Source organism: Diadema setosum, chromosome 6 (assembly GCF_964275005.1).
Source record: "Diadema setosum chromosome 6, eeDiaSeto1, whole genome shotgun sequence".
Lineage (NCBI taxonomy): Eukaryota > Metazoa > Echinodermata > Echinoidea > Diadematoida > Diadematidae > Diadema > Diadema setosum.
In genome coordinates, this window is record NC_092690.1 from 3,231,521 (window position 1) to 3,254,275 (window position 22,755).

A 22,755-nucleotide genomic window follows, 5' to 3' on the forward strand; every position below is an offset into this window, starting at 1 on the left:
TGCTCTGTAATCAGGGCATAAATGGGGGGGGGGGGGGGGATGGAGGATGCATCCCCCAGGGCCAGAGAATACTTGAACAATGATGTATACATGCATACATAATTATGGCAGAAGATTAATCCTAGTCATTCCGCTGTAGATACTGCGTTTTTCCTTGGGTAAATTCGTTCCATTGTAGATACTGCGTTTTTCCTTGGGGAAATCAGTCAATTGCGTGGGGTTTCCCCAAAGTATCTACATTTTAATCAATAACTGAAAAACAAAACAAAAACACAAAATGATATTTTCCAGGAAAATTGGTAGCTAGATAGACTAAAATTCCACAATGATGGAATTTTTCAAAAGAGTATATTTTCCAGGGGCTTTGGCAAAAAGATAAAATGGTGAATATCTCGGTTGTTTAGAAATGGAGCTGGATGTAGATACTGCGTTTTTCCTTGGGGGGGCAGACCTGCCCGAGTATACTCGAGACTCGTCCTCAAACAAGTTAATGCACAAAAAACTTCACAGCAACCCAACAGCAAAAGTCTAGACAGGATTAACTCAATTTTTATATCAAAATGATATGAAAAATTGATATAACATCATGCAAACACAGATGAGATAAAAAGAAAATAAAAATAAACAGAAAAAGAACTAGACAAAGAGCTGAATGCAAGCTGAAAGAGAAGAAAAAATAGCAAAAGTCTAGACAGGAAAAACATGATTTCTTTATACAGTTGAACCTCTCGTATCCGGACAAGTCGGGACCGGGGCTCATCCGGATAAGGGATTTGGCCGGATACGGGAGACTCAATGCTTTATACATGTACATTTACATGTACATACACATGTACTGATGTAGCCCATTGTAGTGCCACATGTAGTAATGTGTATACTGCAACCTTTTCATTGTTACACTCAGTAACAGACCCCCAAATAGAGGTTCGTGTTTGCAAGAATGAAATCATTGTCTTTTATAAATTCTTGGGATGATTTACCTAAATAATTATCAAGAAATTTATCAAGTATATGTAATTCATGTGTGTTTGTGTAGGAGTTCTCAAGGAGTTGGGAATACCCCTTTCCTCCCGTAATTATTGAAAAAAAAAAAAAAAAATCACGGCGAGATTGCGTCCGTATAATAGAGAGATCCGGATAAAGGGAGGCCGGATAAGAGAGGTTCAACTGTATAAAAATGATGTGAAAAATTGATATGACATCATGCAAAGTGAGATGAGTTAAAAAGAAAATGAAACAGAAAAAGAGCTTAACAAAGAGCTGAAATGACAAGAAAACAGGATCAATCAAACCAAATCGGTAGGACTGGTCAGTTTTGATCAGACTCACTTTGTCCACAATTCTTCAGGATCTTGACCCTCTCCTCCACATCACCAAGGTAAAGGGCACACTGGTACTGTCCACTCGTGTCCTTGCGGATCTCGGCTATGGAGCAAACGGTCAAAATTATTTACCATGAATAAAATATTTGGAAGTTCCAAACAGGTTTTATATGTTATGTTTTGTGAAGACTATTCAACAAATACATAATGCAGAGTGGAAAGGAAGCAATCATCTGATCCATCTGATCCATAAAAGCTCAAATACAAGCCAACCATAAATGCTCTAAAGCATACTGTAGTTTGATTTTCATCAAAATTGACATTGCAGAAAAAGAGTAAGGAACAGCATATAAGCTGAGACAAGTAGCCAGGAAGTCCTGCTATACACACTATCCCACTGAAGTTTGATCTCACTTTCTTTTTCTTTGAAGCTATCAAACAAACAGCAAAATTATTTTGTATTTTAGATCATGGGAAAGTAGGCAGTTTTGGTAAAAGCAAGTAGCAGAAATCTGTTGAGAAGTAATTTTTTTTTCCTTTTTCCTTTTAGCATTTGGAATACATACATATTTGGGATTGTCTGCCAGTGAAATCAGAGTCACATGACGAAAGAGTTTAATTCAAGGAGCTAAGATTTAAATGACACATCCTCCACTTATGAAATTTATATTCATAAGGATCATTTATATATTTTCCGTATCCCATAAATTTGAAGTCATTTGATTTTATTACATCTTCTTTGATTTTTTTTTTCAACCTTTATATCTCTTTCTTTTGTGGGCATTGCTGCTTTGCAATAATAGTTGATATTTTCATAGAGTCAATACAACTGGATACAAAATGCTACAAGATCTCATTTTCCGTATGTTCTAAATTTGGCATTCACTTTTGTGGTAAATTTGCCTTTGATGTTTTCCCCCTTTTAAGAAAGATGGCCTGCAACAGACCATGAGCCAAATTTGCCAATCACAGATGGTACTGTGAGGTTGTTGATATTAATAACCATGTTGCCATGGCAACACGAGGCTCACCGATCTTCATCATCTTGCGCAGCTTCTCCAGGTTGCCGGTGATGAGGTAGAGGAAGGAGAGCTTGTCAAAGTTCTTGGTGCGCTGGTAGGCCATCTCCACCACCTGGTGGTTCCCCTGGAGGAGGGCAGCCTCCCCTAACTTCTCCCAGCAGGATTTGTCGTCCAGGGCCCTAGCCGCTTCCAAGGCAACCTGCGACGGGGCGACATCATTGAGATGGATTGAGACATTTGTTGTTGTCTTCAGGAGCAAGAGGAGCTTCACAATCAGAATAATCATCATTACCAGAACAATCAGAAATTTGTCGCTATCATCATCAGCCTCACAAAAATCATTGTTATCGTTATCATCATTTTTGTTCTAACAATTACTATCTCCACTACACTCCACATTTCATATTAATCATAATCATAATCACAATCACAATCATAGGTTGCTACATTTCAGCTGCAATCATTGTCAGTGAGAGTTATCTTGTCTATCATCAGGACTATTCAAATTGTAATCATCCCCATCATCCTCATGAAAACAATCATCATCATCATCATTCTTGATTCAGAGTTATCATCATCACTCCTCTGGACATTTCATCATTCTAGTCATCTTCGTTGTCAACATTGCCATGGGTTAGAACATCTTTGTTATAACAAGCGTCACGAGAAGTCTTATCAGAGTCATTACGGACATCATCACACTCTTTACTACCACTGTCCTGACCGAAATCATCATTATCATTGTCCATATCTAAGAATCAGTATCAATTCTAGTCTTGATGTTTTGGTACTTCCAAAGTACTATCATCTTCATCAACATCATCCCACACCACCTCAATTCAATTTGGTTTATGGAATATAAAACCGATTATCTTTGATGATAGAAATCCAAATTCTACCATTATCCTCTACAAAGCACAGGCACCAAAATTTGCTCGCATCATTTGGCCGAAGCATGACTGAATTTCACAATACTGAATTCTGTAAATCACCTCGATGTTGCCGCACTCCAGGGCGAGGGCGAAGCGCGTCTTCTCGTCCTTGACGAAGTGGAGGGCGACCTCCGGGTAGCCCTTCTTCTGCAGGTAGGCGATGATGGACTGGCCGACCAGCTTGGCTGTGCGCACCATGTGGAGAACCTCATCGTACTTACGGTGGATCAGGGCGAGCTACACCAATCATGTACAGACAAGAAAGATATACAATAAGTCAAACATGTGGAGAATCTCATCATACTTGCATTGCACTGGTGAGAGCTACACTAAAACATGCATTCAAAAACACACAATAAAGCAATCAGCAAACACCTGACAAACTTCAAAGTGTTCATTCATATTCAGCTGTGCACAATTTGACTGCAAAATTTCACTCAAAATTTGAAACTTTGATTCTTTTTTTTTAAATATTCTTTTTGACTGTGGCCTCACAAGTTGCAATCATCTGCATTAATATGATCAAGCAAAATCATGAGATTGACATGGCTGTAAGTCTGTACATAAGTGCTAGGTGACACAGATAAACTGCTTTGTCTTATGAAACTTCCTCTCATACCAATCTGCTCAAATTGGGGACCCAAATATTCAGAGCTGATGGTCCTATTAATGCTGTAATCAAAATATCATGATGGACATGTGATATGATCAGTTACTGAAATTTCAACCCTGAGAAAAACCATGATTCAAACACTGTGACATATATCTTTGTAGGCAAATTTAGTATGCAACTTACCTCACCTCAATACTATCACCTGTACATGCTTTTAATAATCTCATAAACTTAATTGGTGTGAGATATCCCCATTTACTGAAGCAGATCTCCTCCAATAATACCACACATTCATCATCTCTCATCACTTATGCGAAAAATTCCTTGATATCAACATCCATTGTATTTGAATATTTCTTGGAAATTTTTCTGAGGTTGAGCCTCCCCAAGAGAATCTGATGCTAGAACTCACCTTGAACCGGAACTCGGTTGGGTCGATGCTGAGCACACGAGGGCGGCAGTCACGGTCCAGGCAGTACACATTCTGACCCTTGACCCGGGTAATGTAGATGGGAACGTCCAGGGTGCGGATAATGCCATGATCACTGCACAAAAGAATATGAAAACAAGCAGAATTTATGAACATGTGCGGTGTGACAATTTTTGAATTTTAAATGGCAATCTTCAATCAACAATTGTGGGGGCTTAGGTAGCATGCCTAGTGTTAATAACCTTTAATCAATGGTCAATAACAAAATTATTCAGTAAAACATCATACAGGCATGACCCATTTACTGCGTATCATTGTTTACTACCAGCTTCCTGGTCATCCCTTTGTTTGTGTGCCTTAATTCAATATATGAAGAGCTTGTTCGCAAAAACCGATAAGTCCATATTTGCCAAATGGAGATATTTGCGATTAAAAGTCAAGAAAAATACAAGAGAATAATAAGAAAATTTTTGCTTCTTTTGACCATAACTTCAAAAAAGGACCTTTATATGAAGTGACTAATATATCATTCAAAAGGTATTATTTTGTACTTTATGACAGACATCGTACTTCAAAATCTTAAAAAATGGACTTATCGGTTTTTGCGAACAAACTCTTCATACATTAGGCCTGTTGCGGTGAAATATGGTCTGTGTGTTTTTTTCATTCTCATTAGTGAAAACATAATAAAATTCTCAGTCAACATAGTTGAAGCATACAAGCAAATCTTTCTAGAGTGCTTCAGTGCTAATTCAGTGCATATTTACGTGTACATTGATGTAGGGTAATTTGTCAATCAGTTGCCAAGTCTTTCTTGTAAATCAATTAATCTGGCATATTTTGCATAGTAGGAACTTTGAAGAAATCAAAGCCGATGACCAGTGCCTATTTTTTTTCTTTTTTTAAAAACATATTCAAACTGCAGGCAGTTGAGATACATGGCTCCACATACTACATTGAGTGGAACCTATTGTACAATGTATCCTAGACAAGATGTCGCAGCACCAGTTAGCAATATGTCAAATGCATTTAATACCACACTTTATGACACTCTCCCATTTCCTGGTGTAATAATTCTTCAAGCACACATGTCCATACTCTGCCCACACCATACACATGTAGCATGACAGTACCCTTGTAGATCATACCAAAGATATTTTGTGGAATCGGACAGGAGAGTGAAAAGCGGCAAGGTGGCTCAGGCCGGAACATGTCTGTCTTTCAATCATATGACTCAGGTTCTGGTGTGGGTTCGAATCCACAAGAGTCTAACTATGCGATGTTGTGTACTATAATGCCATCCCTTCTAGTAGAGACAAAATCATCTGTCTATTAGATAGGACATGAACTGGAGGTTCCGTGTGTCAGAGAATCACATCCCCCCCCCCTTCCTTCATTCATCATCGCAAAGAGCAGGTAACAACCTGGTGAAGTGTCTACCCCAAGCACTCATAACTGGAACCCGTGGCAGACCAGCTAGTACAAATGAATAAGGACCATCCAGCTATTTTCTCAGAGGAAAATTGAAACAAACAAACAACCATTTGCCATGGTGACATAATCAGAATGGGAGATGAGGGGTAAAAGCTCACCCATTGGTGATGGCGTATTTGATGTGGTTACTGGTGGTGTAGATGAAGACACCACTCTCGTCCCAGGCTCCACTCTTCACTCGGATGTTTTCATGGATGGTGCAGAGGGTTTCCAGCTTGCGGTTGCACACAGCGATGGCTGTAAACAAGAATTTACTCGGTGATACATGTGTCCATTTGTCATATCACAGTGTAAACCGATCTTTTCTTGTTAAATCACTACTGAATAAATACATTAACAAAAAAATTAACTAAATATATATAACATCACTTTTTTTTTTTTTCGAAAAAAAGAATATCATACTTTAGTGTTTATACGCTTTGGTCTTGGAAATTAAATAGGATACAATAGAAAACATAGAAATAGAACTAAATTTCCCTTCAAAAAAAAAAAGTGAAAGGCATAATTACAAGAAACAAAAAATGAAACATAGTAAAAACACATAAAACAGCATAATCTTAACTTCAACAACTTGTAAATGCAGCAGGGTTTCAAAACTAACTCTTACTGTGCTCTGTTCACCAATTAGCACAGATGTATGGAAACTACAGTGTGCCTCTCCATGATTAGAGATTACATAATAGAGATTTCCTATTCTCCCCAATGCCAACTGCTTTTGTGTTGGACTGAGCGGCACATAATTACACCTGACTAGGTAGAGTTTGGACGGATAAGATGCCACTGTACACAGACTGAAGAAAATCTTGGGAGATTGGACGGAGTGCCTGGCTGCTTAACTCTTTATGTGCCATGCTATAAACCCCCTGTGTCCCACATTATTCTGAGACAGCAACCTAGACATGCTTTGGGGAAACATTCTGCTTTTCAAATCTGCGTAAGTTCAATAGATTTTCTTTACCCTGGTCATGTAATAAGCAAAGTTGTAGAGAAAATGCCAAGCTTTTCTTTGATGTGAATTGTATGACATATCTATGTTCATTTTTCTTTTTAATGACCAGTAAATACATATGTGAGGCATGACTTTTGCACACAAAACACTGCCAGAAACTTAGAATTTACTCGCAAATCCAGTAGGGAACATCCCTTGATAGCCAATCACCACATAAAATGCAAGCTACATGTGACAGGAATAGAACCACAAGAAATGCTTTCATTGTACTGTGGCAAGTGGCGATTTATCGATCGGTTTGGGCGGCTTTGTGTGTTTGAGCAGAATATGTGCAGGCGTGCGAAAACAAAACACACAATGAGTTAAAGGCAAAGGGTCAAGTTAGGATATTTTATTTGAGCTCTTACTGTGCTTGCTCAGCAGGGCGACGTGCATCATGTCAGCCGACCAGATCACATAGCGCACCTTGGAGATGCGGCACTGGCCTAGTGACCGCTTCTGCTGCACGTCGAATAGGGTGACACTCTCGGCGTCGCGCAGCAGCAGCATCCCCGTGCCGGCGTAGAAGATCTCCTCGCAGGTTGGCGTCTGGACCTTTTTGGTCACCTCATTCTTCAGGTTCTTGATTACCAGCTGAGGAAGGAAGGGGGGGGGGGAGCAGAAGATCATGAGATTGTAAACGATTTGCTTGCCAGAGTTGACTCTGCAACTGAGTAGAAGGGTACATTCGAGAGCTCTCCTAAAGCGAACCGTATCGTACAGTACCTGTGCCAGAGGAGCACTCGAACGCTCCTAAAGTGTACCGTACGGTACTGTACCGAGCCAAAAGTGGACCACTTCCCGATGTGCTCCAAAAGCATACCAAAGGGCTTTTAACACTTGCAAATTTTTGATTAGTCCTGTACCAACGGTGGGGCTAAGGGGGGGCCTTAGCCCCACCGTTGGTACCGGACTTTCCTTAGCCCACTTTCTGTTTACACTTGTTTTTGCGAAAGTGGGCTAGCCCCATCGATAATCCCGTACTATCTGGCCCTGCAAAATAGCTGGGTTAGCACTGCAATTGCGGTGCCAAGCAAGCGAGTGTAAACAGAACAACAAAAATAATTCGGGGCTAAGCGACGGAGACGAAGTCCGACCCCCCTGTGACCAATCAGAAACGAGGTAATCAAGTGCTGCCGGTGCGTGCGTGTACTTGTACAGTGCACAGCGTAATCATGAATATTCATGTGGTTTGGGAAGTATGGGGCTAAGAAATATGAGTGTAAAAAGGTCAGTTTTCTCCTTAGCCCAGGACAAGAGCTTAGTACCGGATTTATTGGCGAGTGTAAAAAGCTGAAAAAATTGGTACGGGACTAACGATAGTCCTGTGTCAGAGAAAGTATGGGGTTAAGAAACACAAGTGTAAAAACGGCTCAATTGTACATCCTGTTTTTTGTTCCATTCATTGCACAATTAGCACAACTTAGTAAAGATTAAAAGCTTGAATATACCCTGTACTTCAGAGCCTCTTTTCTCAGTTCACACTTTCCAGAGTGTGTGCTGTCTTTCCAATGTTAGGATAGATTAGGAGAGTCCATTCCAATCAAAGTTATATATCATTATAAAGACTGAAGTCTGCTCTTTCAGAATCTGCTTGTAACTAAAAATCCATGCCTGGCAATTTTTTTTTGTTTTGTTTTGTGATGCAGGGTCACAAATGGTCTCAGAGGACAACTGAACATTACCCATCAAGTGAAGGATTGCTGCTCTAGTACTCACCGAGTGGCTGCGATCCAGGACTGCAAATCGGTTTCTTGCCACCCAGACGGCCGTCAGACCGGAAGAACGTTTACCCTCAGGAGCTGGTGACATTCAAACATGAAATGACAATATGACAAATAAATACTTCCTTCTTTCATGCTGATCGAAACAGCATTCTGTACTTTCGGTTGCAAGAAGGTATCCAACTCACAAGTTCGTATGAAACACAAGATCTGTTGAATTATTAACATACACTAATAAATTTGAGTAAAAACATTGTTACAATTCCAGGAAATAAAGGTTGCAGCCTCCATTAGTCGAACCTAGAAAACATCAGATTTTTGTTTGTTTGTTGTTGTTGTTTTTTATTTTTTGGGGGGGGGCACACAATGCCATTTCCATTCCTTTGTATACACTGTATATCTCTCCAAATCTACTCAAATGCTAATACGATTGCAGTTTTGTCAATTCATAATCTTAAAATCACAGATTGTACACCACTACATCTGCGAATGCCCAACTGCCCACCAACGGTTCTCTTTACAGAAGAAATGCAAAACATACTCTAACTCTAAATGTATTTCAAAATACTTACCATCCAAACATTAACAAAATGATTAAATATTTCATCAGGATTTGCAAGATTTCCTGTCCCTCCCTGAGAACTTGTAAGCCACATTTAGCATATTCATTATTCAATTTAGTACACAAATAAAACAAGGGTCTGAGTGTGTCGGTATGAACTGTGTGCATAAGATAACTATGGAATGCTTAACCTGCGAGCTGAAGTTGAGTGGGTAAAGGCAAAATTTCAGTTACTGCAAGCACATACTGTAATTCCTTATGATGCACAAGAACATACATGTATCATTAGTTTTAAAGTACAGTGACAAATTTTGCCTGAAATCCATTGTTTTAATTGTATTTCTGACAATTTGCAAGTCTCTCTCTTTGGCTTGCCATAGATGAAACCATGCATTTGTTTTTACTGATGCATGGTGTTGATGCATGGCAAGCCATCTCTTGCTGAGTGTACGAACCCTTCTACGTGGGTACAGCAAGCCATCTCTTACTTCGTGCATGAATGCTTGAACTCTTTGTTACAAGTACGCGCGCCAACATCCTAACCATGTCTATCGCCACTGATGAAGGGTGCTGCTAGTAAAAATAGATATATGACTCTCAACCAATGAGACTACAGGATTCTATCTACCCATGCTATACTACTCAATTATCATCTCATCCTATTTTAACTCACAGTCGGGATTCTGGGAGTCGCTGGTCTTGGGGACCTGATAGAGGTCGTAGGTGCTGTTGTCCACATTGCTGGTCCTCTGTGGGTTAAGAAAACCACAGTAAAGTTACATCATATTTCCACACAGCCAACAATGCACCTCACGGATTAAGCCTTCACAAAACTTTGTGAATAAACTGTAGAACATCAATATTGTATAACATGCTGTTTGGGTTCATGGAAATCCCCTTGTTTATCGAGTATCTTCGTTTATTAGGGAGAAAAACAAAAGAATATATAAAGACTGGAATAGGACCTACAAAATTACCTTGCTATATCAGGTATCCTGCTATATCTAACTTTGTTATAATGAAGTTCCACTGTGCACCAGTATGATATTTGACAAAATAAGTTTCTTTTGGAGGGCATTTAGACACACAGTCCTAAAGCAGGATTGGCAATCTTTTGAGAGCATGTGCGATGAAAACACAGCATTTGAAGCTCATTAATATGTATGAGTCTCACTCTTGTATAGGGTGGACTTTAGAGCCATTGTGTGTCTTGCGTTGATGACCTCTGCATCGCTTTTGTTGCAAGAGGTCAGGTCAGCCAAAAAAGCGACATGGTTACTTACTGTAATAAGCCCATACACCATTCACACACACTAAAAAAAAATGAATAAAATTGCAAAACAAAACATGCACATGGACATCTCATGTACAACATGACATTTGAAATTAAAAAGTGTTTAAAAAAAAAAAAAAAATGCTAAGATCCAGCACTTACCGTGGCGATGAGGACGGCGTTCTCGGCAGGGTTGTACGACATCGCGAAAGGGGGGCTCTTGTTCCCGCCGCGGAGCTGCATGACGGGCACATCCTTGGAGGTGGTGAAGTCCAATTTGCGCAGGTAGCGATCCTTCACATAGTACAGCAGGTTGTTGTGCGTGGCGTACGCGGGGCGCTCACGCTCCAACTTGAACACGATCATGCCACTGTCGTGACCTATGAACAACCATGAAGAAGAAGAGACCATCCAGTCTATTTTTGCAATCTCGTGCAATACTGTGGCAACCAAAAGGATTCCATTTTTCTTTCTTGCAAGTTATACACCTGTGAATGTTGCTAAATATTAAATATCCAATAATCTTAATCTGTTGAGGACGAGTCCCAAGTATACTTGGGCAAGTGTCTATGGGAAATGCGTGCTTTAGCAAAATCAGTCCATTCTCAACTAGTTAACCTATTTTGTTACACAATAACCTTGTTGCAGTTAAAAAAGTGACACTGACTAACCAATTAGATTTCATCTTATTCAATAGGAACTTGGTGTTAATTTTTTTTTTATATATTGTCATATTTCATGTAGGGACTCTGAATGTTATATTCCTGAAGGACAAATTACTCATGACACTGCTCCTCTACGAAAATGATCTTAACTAACATCTTTTCACACAAAGGCAAACATGACAGCAGTAGAGCTTTTGTGGAAACATATCTGATGGGAGAACTATAACTAGAAGGAAAACCAGTCTTGACATTTGCAGTGGCAAAAATCTATGCAACACGGATTTCTTTGAATAGTTGTCACTGTTGTTGTAATAGATAAAGAATTACATCCTTTTGATGCAATTCCACCAGATGAAAAAAAAAAAATCCCTCCCCCAAAAGACTTTCATGCCATTCACCTGCTGCAAAGAGGTTGAGAGAAGGTTAAGAATGATCTTAACTAACATCTTTTCACACAAAGGCAAACATGACAGCAGTAGAGCTTTTGTGGAAACATATCTGATGGGAGAACTATAACTAGAAGGAAAACCAGTCTTGACATTTGCGGTGGCAAAAATCTATGCAACACGGATTTCTTTGAATAGTTGTCACTGTTGTTGTAATAGATAAAGAATTACATCCTTTTGATGCAATTCCACCAGATGAAAAAAAAAAATCCCTCCCCCAAAAGACTTTCATGCCATTCACCTGCTGCAAAGAGGTTGAGAGAAGGGTGTGCCGTCAGCACCCAGAAGCGATCGTGGTCACGTCGGAAAGTCTGGATGCAAGTTCTACAAGAGGGACAGAAAGATGCATACATTAAAAGTACAATTTTGTCAAGTTCATAAACTTATGGAAGAGGATATGTATACATCCCAGGTTTAAAAGTAAATCAGAACAAAACCAGACAAAAGACAAAATTCAGACCATAATGTCAGTTACACTGAAAAACTAGTGTACCAAAAGTTAATATAGATATGAATAGCCTGCAGCTGAGGGAAAGGCCATGCTAACGCTTGAAATAAAGTGAAACAACAGATATTGGAGTCATCCCCCTTCTTTATACTTCATCAAACTGAGAGGCAAAGCTCTGGCAAAGCAGCTCTCACAATCAATGGTGACCCAACAAGTGACCGCCCACTCCAAAACCTTTGGACATGTCACACCCGGTCGCTCTTGTCCTGGGAAGGTTAATACAGATCTATAAAGTAACTGCGGGAAAAGCCCAAGAAAAATGAAGAGAAATGAAGTGCAAGAGCATAATTCCCTCCCTCACATTTCATCGAACCAAGAGGAAACATTTTGGGCGTAGCAGATAGCATAACTGTGATGAATTGAAGAACCAGTGACTCTCCATACATACCTCTTGGACATGTCCCACACCCGGATGCTCTTGTCCTCCGAGTTGCTGAGGATGAGCTCCTGGCGGGGATGGAAGATGGCGCAGGAGACGTTGTTGTAGTGACCACGGCAGGTGTCCACCTCCCATGCCTTGGCATCTGGGGGCAAAGAAATGAAGCAAGTCATCAAAATTATGCTTGCCTGAGTATATTCAGGACTCCTCATCAGCGGGTTCACAGAAACTCAAATAATTGTGACACGTATTTGAAAATCACTTGTTTGTCTTCACTGTTATCATGCCCTATTACTGGCACACTTTCCAAGCAAATGCTTTAAAATAATTTCTTTTCCCCTAACTCTCCTAGGTAAAATTAGAAACTATAGTTGAGGGAGTTGGCCGGCTCTACAAAATCAGACTGCATTCTGGATGTGTGATTTCTTTGCCACTTTGTCATCCCTCCCCTCCCCCAAGTTTCTCAGAGCTGGTGCCATGCTAATGATGAACAGTTTACAATGGCTTGCATTCATTACTACTCCCTAATGTGATGATTGGAATGAAAAAGTGTGGGAGTCTAATTTCCTCCTCATTATCTTTACAATTCTATCAATTTATTTGCTGCCATGCTACTCCCATCAAAGGCTCCACATCGCAAAGTCTATCGCAACCCATGCTTCACGAAAAGTCCACTTCCACTTTCCAAATATTGTTTTCACAAGACAGAGAGCAAAGAGTCTGTGTAACTGGGTGCTGTTTGTTATTCCGAAGGTTTGTTAATCCAAACACACAAATTCCCTAGATACCTAGAGGCTTGTTAATCCAAAAATTAAAAAGGGTTTGTTAAAGGGGATGGGTAGTAACAGATCAGTGGGAATCAGTGGGAATGCTGGGGGATGATTTTTCCAATCCTTGTGGGATTAATTTAAGAGTACATTATATACAACTGTATCTACTGTTGTGGGAAAATTATTTGCTTCAGAACGGTCTCATATTCAAGTAATGTGCAGTTTAATGCCCCGTCACTGACCAGGGACGCTTACCTGGAAACATTAAACTGCACATTACTTGAACATGAGACCATTCTGAAGCAAATAATTTTCACACAAAAATAGATATATAATGTACTCTTAAATGAATCCCACAAGGATTGGAACAATCATCCTCCAGCATTCCCACTGATTCCCACTGATCAGTTACTAGCCATCCCCTTTAATCCGAACATTTGTGGCATTATTACGAAGGTTCGTTATTCCGAGGGTTCGTTAATCCAATACTGAAATAGGGTTCGCTATTCCGAAGGCTCGTTTATCCGAAAATGAAATAGGGTTTTTTTCGAAGGTTCATTCATCTGAAAATGAAATAAGTTTCGTTATTCCGAAGGTGTGTGATCTGAAAATGAAATAGGGTCCGTAACAAACCTTCAGAATAACGAGCTTTGTTTCATTTTCAGATTAACGAAACTTTGGAATAACTATCCTTATTTAATTTTCTGATTAATGAACCTTCGGAATAACAAACCTTATCGCTTTTTTGGATTAACCCTATTTTAACTGGGCTATTTGAGACCAAGTTTTTACTGGGGGGGGGGCCGATTGCGCCATCACCGCAAAATTTTGCCTAAAGATAGAGCCGGATGTCAACAACAAAATTACATGGTCATACAATAGAAAAATATTGCCTTTCTATTTTCAATGAATTAATTATGTAAATTTATGCATGAAATCATATTTTCACCTATACCTTCATTAAAAAGACTGAATGATTGCTAAATTTTAGTGTCAGAATTCCTCGAGACACATCAAACAATTTTCTTGTAAAAAATTAGCGCAATCAAAATCAATTTCTTTTGTTTTTTATTGTTTTTTATTATTTCTTAAGTATTTCATTGTTTTTTCGACCTTTTGTTTTCTATTGTTTTTGGGTTAAAATTTGTTGCAGGCACTTTTTCAAGCTTATCTACACTAGAATTGATTAATTTCAATGATTAAAAGTTGAAATAATCTAATTTATATCAATTTAACCAAAAAACACCATTTGCATTGGATTTGCACACAATAAAAATTCGAGCTGTTTTCGGGTTGACATACATATGCAAAATATTACGTAACTTCAGAATGGTATACCTGGACGTCGCAAATTTGGTCTCAAAATATGCGGGAGACTTAAATAAAAAAAGTCATGAAACGACGCGGCAAAATCTTTGCGCGTTGCGGAATCGTGGTGTGAAACGTCGGGGGGGGGGGGGGTACCAACCAGTTAAAATAGGGTTATCGAACCATTGGAATAATGAACCTTTGGAATAACGAACCTCCGGACTAAATAACCTTCAGAATAACAAACTTTAGGAATAACAAACTGTAACCGTGTAACTACCTTTGTGCCCTGTGAGTGCTTACCGTTCATTCTCCAGAGCTTGACGTAGCGATCATCGGCCGCTGACAGTATGAGGGGCATGGTGGGATGGAACGCCACCCAGTTGACCCCACGGTCGTGACCCTGTCAAAATGTAAAGAAAACGATTTCAATTTTTCACAAGGCCATCACACAGGGAATAACAAGTTTTGTTTTGTGCTGTAACTTTCAAACAACATTTTGGAAGGAAACAAGAACAAGCTTATACATGTGGTAGTGCTAACCCATGTGGTACTGTAGGTATAAACTACTTTACATGATTAAAGAAAGAATTTTCAGATACAACAGAATAGCCATCACTTACATTTAGTATGAAATATGAAAAAAAATGTAGAGGACACACTGATTTATTTGGTTTTCTTCTAATACAGAGTTTGACAGCAAAATGATTTCATAAGGCAAGAAAATGGAACGCTTGTTCTGCGGCAACTTGCCTCATACAGAAGAAAGAAAAGATGGAAGAAGAGCTGTACAAAAAGAACTCCAGTTTGTGTGGAAAGTAACACTGCCTTCATTGGAAGAGGCAGACTTCACTTTCAGGACAGTTATCCAACCCTTTGTAAGCCATGGACTTTGGACAGTGTATACAACACCACAGGGTTCTCTACACCAATTGGCACTATAAGCACTCTAAGGCCCGAATTCACGAAGGTGGTACATTAGAAACCAGGGTTTAAACCATGGACAAAAACCATGGAGCGCCAAGTGTCGCACGAAATATTTCGTTATGAAATCAGTCACTTCGTCTACAAAATGACAATTTCATTAAGGAAACTATCATTCCGTGGACGAAATTTTCATTTCTTTAGAAAATGCTGTCATTTTGTTACAAAATAATCATTTCATTGACGAAATGACTGATTTCGTAACGAAATATTTAGCATGACACTTGGCGCTCAATGGTTTTTGTCCATGGTTTGAATTGTACCACATTAGTGAATTTGGGCCTAAAGGTCCACTGTACTGAATTACATCCATGATGACCAGAGAATAATTTCCAAACTCAAATTTGATTAGCAATTTCAGCTGATGAAAAACATCTTCAATGATATCCTGTACACTTCTAGGCAAGAAAACTGCTACACAAAAGTTAGTGTGTGTAGCAGTGGTGTAAAAATGCATAGCAAATTGTGATGCGATACCAGGAAAATTATTCCATGATGACATACCTCCAGTACGTGCTTCACTACGGCATCGGCAGTTCCAAAGAGGTCAGGGGTCATGGGGTTCTTGAGATGCTCTTCGAGACCGCTGGGTCCAGGAGCGATGTTCTTCTTCCGCAGGCCTGTGGATCAATGGCGCATCATCATTATTTGAATTAAATCCATCACCAAGGTTCTGTTTAAAATACATTTCATTGCTTACAGTGTATTAACCCTAACTAGGCCGGGCTATTTAGGTAGATCATAGAGCCGGGGGGGGGCCTCCCAGGCCCCCCCTCCAGATCTCGGCCGTCGACCGCGCGATCGCGACGAAAATTGGCACACACATTGCCTATGGTGTAATCTAAAGTACTACGAAGTTAGATTTTAAAAAAATTGTCATTTATGCTAAATTATGCTAATTTATGCATAATGATGCATGAAATCGGACAATTTGGTATAAATCACTAAATAAAGCTCGAAATGGGCACATTTTTTTGTGTGTAAATATTCTTTTTAGTGTCCTAAGCAAATATAAGAGAAAAAAATTGAGCTATCCGAAAAAATTTCTTAAGTATTTTATTGTTTTTTGAATTTCTTATGTATTTCTTTGTTTTTTCGACTTTATGTTTTTCATTGTTTTTTCGATGAAACTTGTCCGCGACATTGTTCCGAACAAGAAAATATGTTATTAATTGATTTTAATCAATAAAACCCCAAAATAATCATGCTTTTATGAAATTTGACTGTAAGCACAGTTTCCATTGAAATTGTACACGAATTCACGTTTTTGAGCAATTTTTGGTCTGACATGCATGTACATATTTATGCGAAACTTCGGAACCGCGCGCCCGGGCATCGCAAATTTGGTGTCAAAAGATGCGGGAGACTCAACAGAAAAAAGTCATGAAACGTCGCGGCGATAGCTTTTCACGTTAGCGATACATCGCGCGGAACGTCGAGGGGGGGGCCTCGGAGGCCCCCCCCCGGCCTAGTTAGGGTTAAAAGGTAAATTTGAAATGCAACACCCGCACACAAATTATCATTTAAATTTGTGTTGTGTACTGTAATTGTAAATTTCATTCTTCAGAGTTACTTTGTATCAAAATTAGATTGGAAAATTCTTAAATTGACGAAAGTACTGTAAATGATCTGAGAGGTAGGAAGCTTCGGTAATTCATGATGTCATCTATTTCAATACACTGTATCATTACTAGATAATTTGGGGAAAGATAAATGTATGGTATTCATTTTCTTCTTTTTTTTTACACACACAATAAGTACAGTTGTACTATTGACTACCGGTACACTTTTGTGTTATTACATTACACATGTACAAATACTTACAATTACCACCCTATTGTAACAGCTGATGAAAAATTTTACCATAATTGCCATTATCATATATGGTAATAAGACATGAAAATGATGGCATTTGCACTGAACAAAGTCCTCAAAGTTATACTTTATCATTCTGTTGCAATTTGATTTGATGAAGTTTTCCAAAGGGAGAGACTACTAGAAGTGAAATTGCAACCTCTCCATTTTAGACTGAACTTTGTGTCAACGAAAGAAGGTACACTGTAAAAACGAGTAGGGTGGGGAAGTAGCTACAGACGACTGGTTTACCCTTGTACTTGAGTGCCTTTAACAATCCTTTCAGCACCAGGGACTTTGGACAGTGTGTATAATGCTATGGGGATTCTGTTCCAATCAGCACTCATAGCATGCAAAGGATTAAAGAGGATCATTACCCTGGATATCCCACACCCGAACAGTCTGGTCCAGCGAGGCCGAGACCACGAGGTCCTCCGTGGGGTGGAAGTTGGCACACATCACGTAGTGGTTGTGACCAGTCAGCACGCTGAGAAATTCAAAAGGTAATACAGCTATTAAGTATTGCACACATGGACATTTAGAGACAAACTAACCAAAAAAAAAAATTGTTCATCTTTTTCTTTAGATCTAGCTGAAAATCTAGACTCTCCCTTAACATGAAATAAAGCTCCAGTAAGAAGGTGTTGCAACAAATTCCACAATGGGACTGAAGGGTATGACACGTAAAGTAGACAACCTGAACCAGTTGCATTCTTGTGCTTAACCTTATTGCCTGTGAGAATTGTGTTAGTCCCATGTTACGTCAATCTGGAATTTTGCAACATGGAAATACAGTAACACACTGAACTTATGGTGTATAGTGTACAATACATGTGCCCCTGCAGCAAACTAAAGACACTCCAACATTTGACAATAAGACTTTGCATGATACTAACAGTTTGATTGAAACATCCTGTTTCAAAGATGCCACAGTTATTCCATGGTAAACGCATGGCTTTGGCCATCTGATGTGAAAACAAACAGCATAATAAAAATAGTAGAGCAAAGTTAAAGTTTGAACACATCTACTGAAATAAGTTTCTTACCACACACAGTTCCTGGACTGCCAGTTCCACACCCGGATGGTTTGGTCATCAGAAGCGCTCAGGATCCATGGGTACTCCTGCCAACAACAAAAAATGCAACTTTGCAAAGTTACAAACTTTTTCTTTTTCACCCTCCTCTTTGAAATAATGCTTTTGTAATGATGCATTATGCTTTTCTCATCGTTTGATAATTATAGTGCAAATAGATCTGAAGATATATTTGGTGGACCTACAGTGTAGCATAAAGTATGTCACAGTACAGGACAGTAACACACACAAACCATTAAAACCTAAATGCAATTTCAAGAACTCCCCACCCCCTCTTTTTTTTTTTCTTCTTTTTTTTCAGGTACATGTATTCATCTACCGCGTTGAAAATAAACAATTTTAGTTAACTGTATACTGATGATTACCTTATCATTTTTAATCATATTCTCATGTTGATTTCTCCTTGATATCATAATCATCTTCATATTGCTTTTCATCATGGTTGGCAACAGGATAATCCTAAAATGAATTCATCATCATCATCATCCTAATCTTTACCATCATCATTGTTGTGGCAACAGTCACTCATTTCATCACTTCCATCAAAGACACCATTTTCATAAAAATCAAGACTATGATGATCATCACCATAACAATCACCATTATTATTAGTCAGTATTCTCCTAATCTTCATCATCATTATTGTAGCTGCATGTATAGTCAGACATATCACCACTTTCATCAGACATCATCCTCATCACAATCACCACCATCATCACAATCATCACCATCACCAGTGACTCACATGGTGAAAGAAGGTGGTCCTGATGTAGTCCAAATGGCCCAGTAACGTGAAGAGACATCGCTTCAGCTTGTAATTCCACACCTTGATCTTGTAGTCATCTCCACCCGATACAAACAGTGGTTGCTGGGAGTGAAAGCTGATACCACGCACCGGTCCTGCACATGATCATAATTTAAGGAATCCACATCAATTGGGGTGAGGTTTTACCTGACTGACCCATTGCCCTACACCAACATAAATAAACACTAATCATTCAGTGTTTGACTGTAGTACTGTAAAAGTGGAAATTTTCGCGGTGTTGAAATTTTCTCGCATTTCAGGCAACCAGAAACTAGCGCGAAAATAAAAGCACGTGAATACTTTTGCTTGCTGTATGTTCACGTACTTACTGTCTTGATTACGCAGAATTAACACGCAGAACTCTTCTTACCGGGCAGAGTGTGAAAAATACATGTAAGTTGCACAAAAATATCCACTTTTACAGGACCTGTGATCAATTTTAGTCATGGGCATAAAATGTACAACATTTGGGTTGGATTCACTCAACGATCTGCCGATTACAAAACAGGCATTGTTATCTCTAGATATTTACTTCAGCAAAATTTGCTGCAGATAGGCTGACACTTTTACGGCAGCACTGTCACTATAACATCTACGTATGTGCAAAAGTATACTTTGATATTGTTCGAGTATTCACTATCCATAAGACGAAGAAGACATACTCTGTACACTTGGCAGAGTCTTTTAGCATTAACCAAACACCTACTAAGTGTTTGAATCACTAAACATATCCTCTTCTTGAATGATTGCTATTCAGCCTACACCTGTACTTATCAAAAAAAAAAAAAAAGCCTCACAAAATATGAGACGGACAATATCGACGCACTGTCTATGGTAACCTGATGATTTCAATAATGTTTCTGCAGAGCTTACACAGAATCTTCAGATCAGCACAAATCAACCAGCATAAACATGCACAGTTATCTTGAATTTAACTTGTACACCCAGATATTTTTTTTTCTGTGATTGAGAGGGAGGGAGAAAAAAACAACAACAACAAACAAAGACTTAGCATCTCAACACTCACCATCGTGCTCATCAAACTTCTCCAGCAGTGTACACATGCGGTAGTCCCACAGCTGTATGTTGCCGTTGTGCAAACTGGCCAGGATCCATGGTCGGTTCGGGTGAAAACAGAGTCCTGAGAACATTTTATAAAACGTGATACAAGGAGCATTAAAGGGACCGTATAGTTTTGGTTGAGACCTAATTTCCGGTTTCTAACATTTTTTGTGAGATAATGAGAAACCTCTTGTGAAATATGAAAGAGCATGTAAATCTATGAGGAATTCAATGTTTATTTAATGAAAATTGGTTTTGAAATGGCCGAGATATCCAAAACAAGAGCAATTCTAATAAAGTGTGGGACCCACACTTTACTCTGATCGCTTTGTTGTACTTTTTTTTTTTTTTTGTTTCAGTCATTCCAAACCCGATTTTCATCAAATAAATTTTGAATTCCTCTTAAAATGGTGTGCTCTGTATTATATCATAGGTGTTTTCTTGGTATCTTGCCAAAAGTTAAAAGCCCAACTCTCATCTCCACCAATACTGTACCATCCCTTTACAGGCCAATGTTGCTCTACAGGTGTAAGCTTAAATGAAAACAGGCAGCATTGTTAAATTTCTACCAATGCCATGATTGCCTCATACAGGCTCTACCGGAAGACCTCACTGACTTACAGTGTAACACTATTGTCACTATAGATGCAAACATATCCATGGTTGAGTTTCTTTTTCTTCTTCTTCTTCTCTTTTTTTTAAACCCAAGTTATTTGAATTACTTTACCATGACCAATGCCATACAGACTATACACTGTAAGTCAAGGACATACACTTGCAGGTTGCAGATACTTTTGTATCTAATCCTGAGCCTGGAAAGGTCAATATGATGGGTTATAGGGGGCTAAACCATTTTAGGCTTCTACACTGTTGTACCTTCAGCACAGCCATACAAATCTAGATACGGACTAAAATTTGATGTTACCCTTACCCTAAATTCTAACCCTTAACCCAATGAGGATGGACATATTTTGCTACAACAAGCATTTTTCACAGACACCTGCCTGAGTATACTCGGTGGTATCGGGACTTGTCCTCAATGGCCCGAATTCACGAAGGTGGTACAAATTAAACCATGGTTTAAACCATGGACAAAAACCATGGAGCGCCAAGTGTTGCACGGAGTATTTCGTTATAAGATTGGTCATTTTCGTCGACAAAATGACCGTTTCGATATAGTAATTATCATTTCGTGGACGAAATGTTCATTTAGTTACAAAATGTTGTCATTTCGTTACAAAATAATCATTTCACCGACGAAATTACTGATTTTGTAACGAAATTTTCCATGCGACACTTGGAGCTCCACGGTTTTTGTCCATGGTTTAGACCATGTCCATGGTTTCATTTGTACCACCTTCGTGAATTCGGGCCAATGGGTTAAACCCTAGAAGGCCTAACTATACACAGCCCAGTCGCTGTACATGGTACGTCGGCGTACCATGTACAGCGACTGGGCTGTGTATAGTTAGGCCTGGCGTGAAAGATTGTGTACCGTGTGGACATGCTGGATATGATGATCAATTTCGGTAAGTTTCATTGCATACATTTGAAGACTGATAGTGATAGCATCAGATGTAGGGATGCCTAGGCCCTAGAGTAAATATTGAAGAGTAGGCCCTATACTCGATGAGTTTGAGGTGACAAAAATGATGTTAAGTATCAAAATTCAAAGCTATCGTGATACAATTACGTCGCTCTCCTAGTGGTTGGTGGTCGCGCTCGTACAGCCCTGTCGCGACGACCATGTACAGCTGTAGGGCCTACCGGTACAGCGACTGGGCTGTGTATAGTCTAGTTACCGGTGCATGTGAATGCAAGTACGAACATGGAAAGCAGCTAGCTGGGAATGGGTCATACTAAACACGATAAAAATACCATGGCATGGACATCATTATTCATGGGTATTTTAGTAACTGTTTCATCATACATCACTGTACAATAATGTGCATGCGTCCTTGGACTGTTGTAGTAAACCGGTAGGTCCCTAATGTCAATGTTGGCCGTAATGTTTGTAAATTATACTGTGAGTGTGAATGCCCATTCGTGCTAGTGTAGTGCAGCCATGGCCATACCCATGCCATGCCATGGACAGTTCGGGAAACCCACTCACAAGGGGGGCCCCTCCTTATAAGTAACCCGTCCCCCTTATAAGTAACCCCGTCCCCCTTATAAGTAACCCCCGGGGCACCCCTTATAAGGAGTCTCCACGCTTTTTTGCAATGCAACGCGAAAATGAAAGGACTGCGGCAATTCGCTTGATTATGTCCATAAAGCTTCACAAGTTTCCTAGTTACTCACGAAATTTGAGCAAAATCGGTTTGAGGCATCATATCTAAAATCATGGATTTAAATGCGATGTCAAACGACCCATGCGAATGCTGAAATGCGAGCGATTACTGGCGTGAGTGTCGCCAGGCGCGGCGGCGCGGCAATGCTTGAGTGCAGACGTGGCGACTGAGTACGGAGGTCAGTCGCCACGTCTGCACTCAAACATTGCCGCGCCGCCGCGCCTGGCGA

At 39.5% G+C, this 22,755-nt stretch overlaps 1 protein-coding gene across 1 annotated transcript in view; it reads right to left on the reverse strand.

Moving 5' to 3' along the window:
* Nucleotides 1-22,755, reverse strand: part of LOC140230145 (coatomer subunit alpha-like) — a 42,874-nt gene that overhangs the window by 13,422 nt on the left and 6,697 nt on the right. Inside the window, 17 exon segments of the mRNA XM_072310335.1 lie at nt 1,330-1,425; nt 2,354-2,543; nt 3,337-3,513; nt 4,302-4,434; nt 5,912-6,050; nt 7,119-7,395; nt 8,521-8,603; nt 9,761-9,836; nt 10,523-10,740; nt 11,713-11,795; nt 12,368-12,503; nt 14,740-14,839; nt 15,925-16,040; nt 17,652-17,761; nt 18,321-18,397; nt 19,114-19,268; nt 20,201-20,314. Coding sequence (XP_072166436.1) covers nt 1,330-1,425; nt 2,354-2,543; nt 3,337-3,513; nt 4,302-4,434; nt 5,912-6,050; nt 7,119-7,395; nt 8,521-8,603; nt 9,761-9,836; nt 10,523-10,740; nt 11,713-11,795; nt 12,368-12,503; nt 14,740-14,839; nt 15,925-16,040; nt 17,652-17,761; nt 18,321-18,397; nt 19,114-19,268; nt 20,201-20,314 — 2,280 coding nt within the window.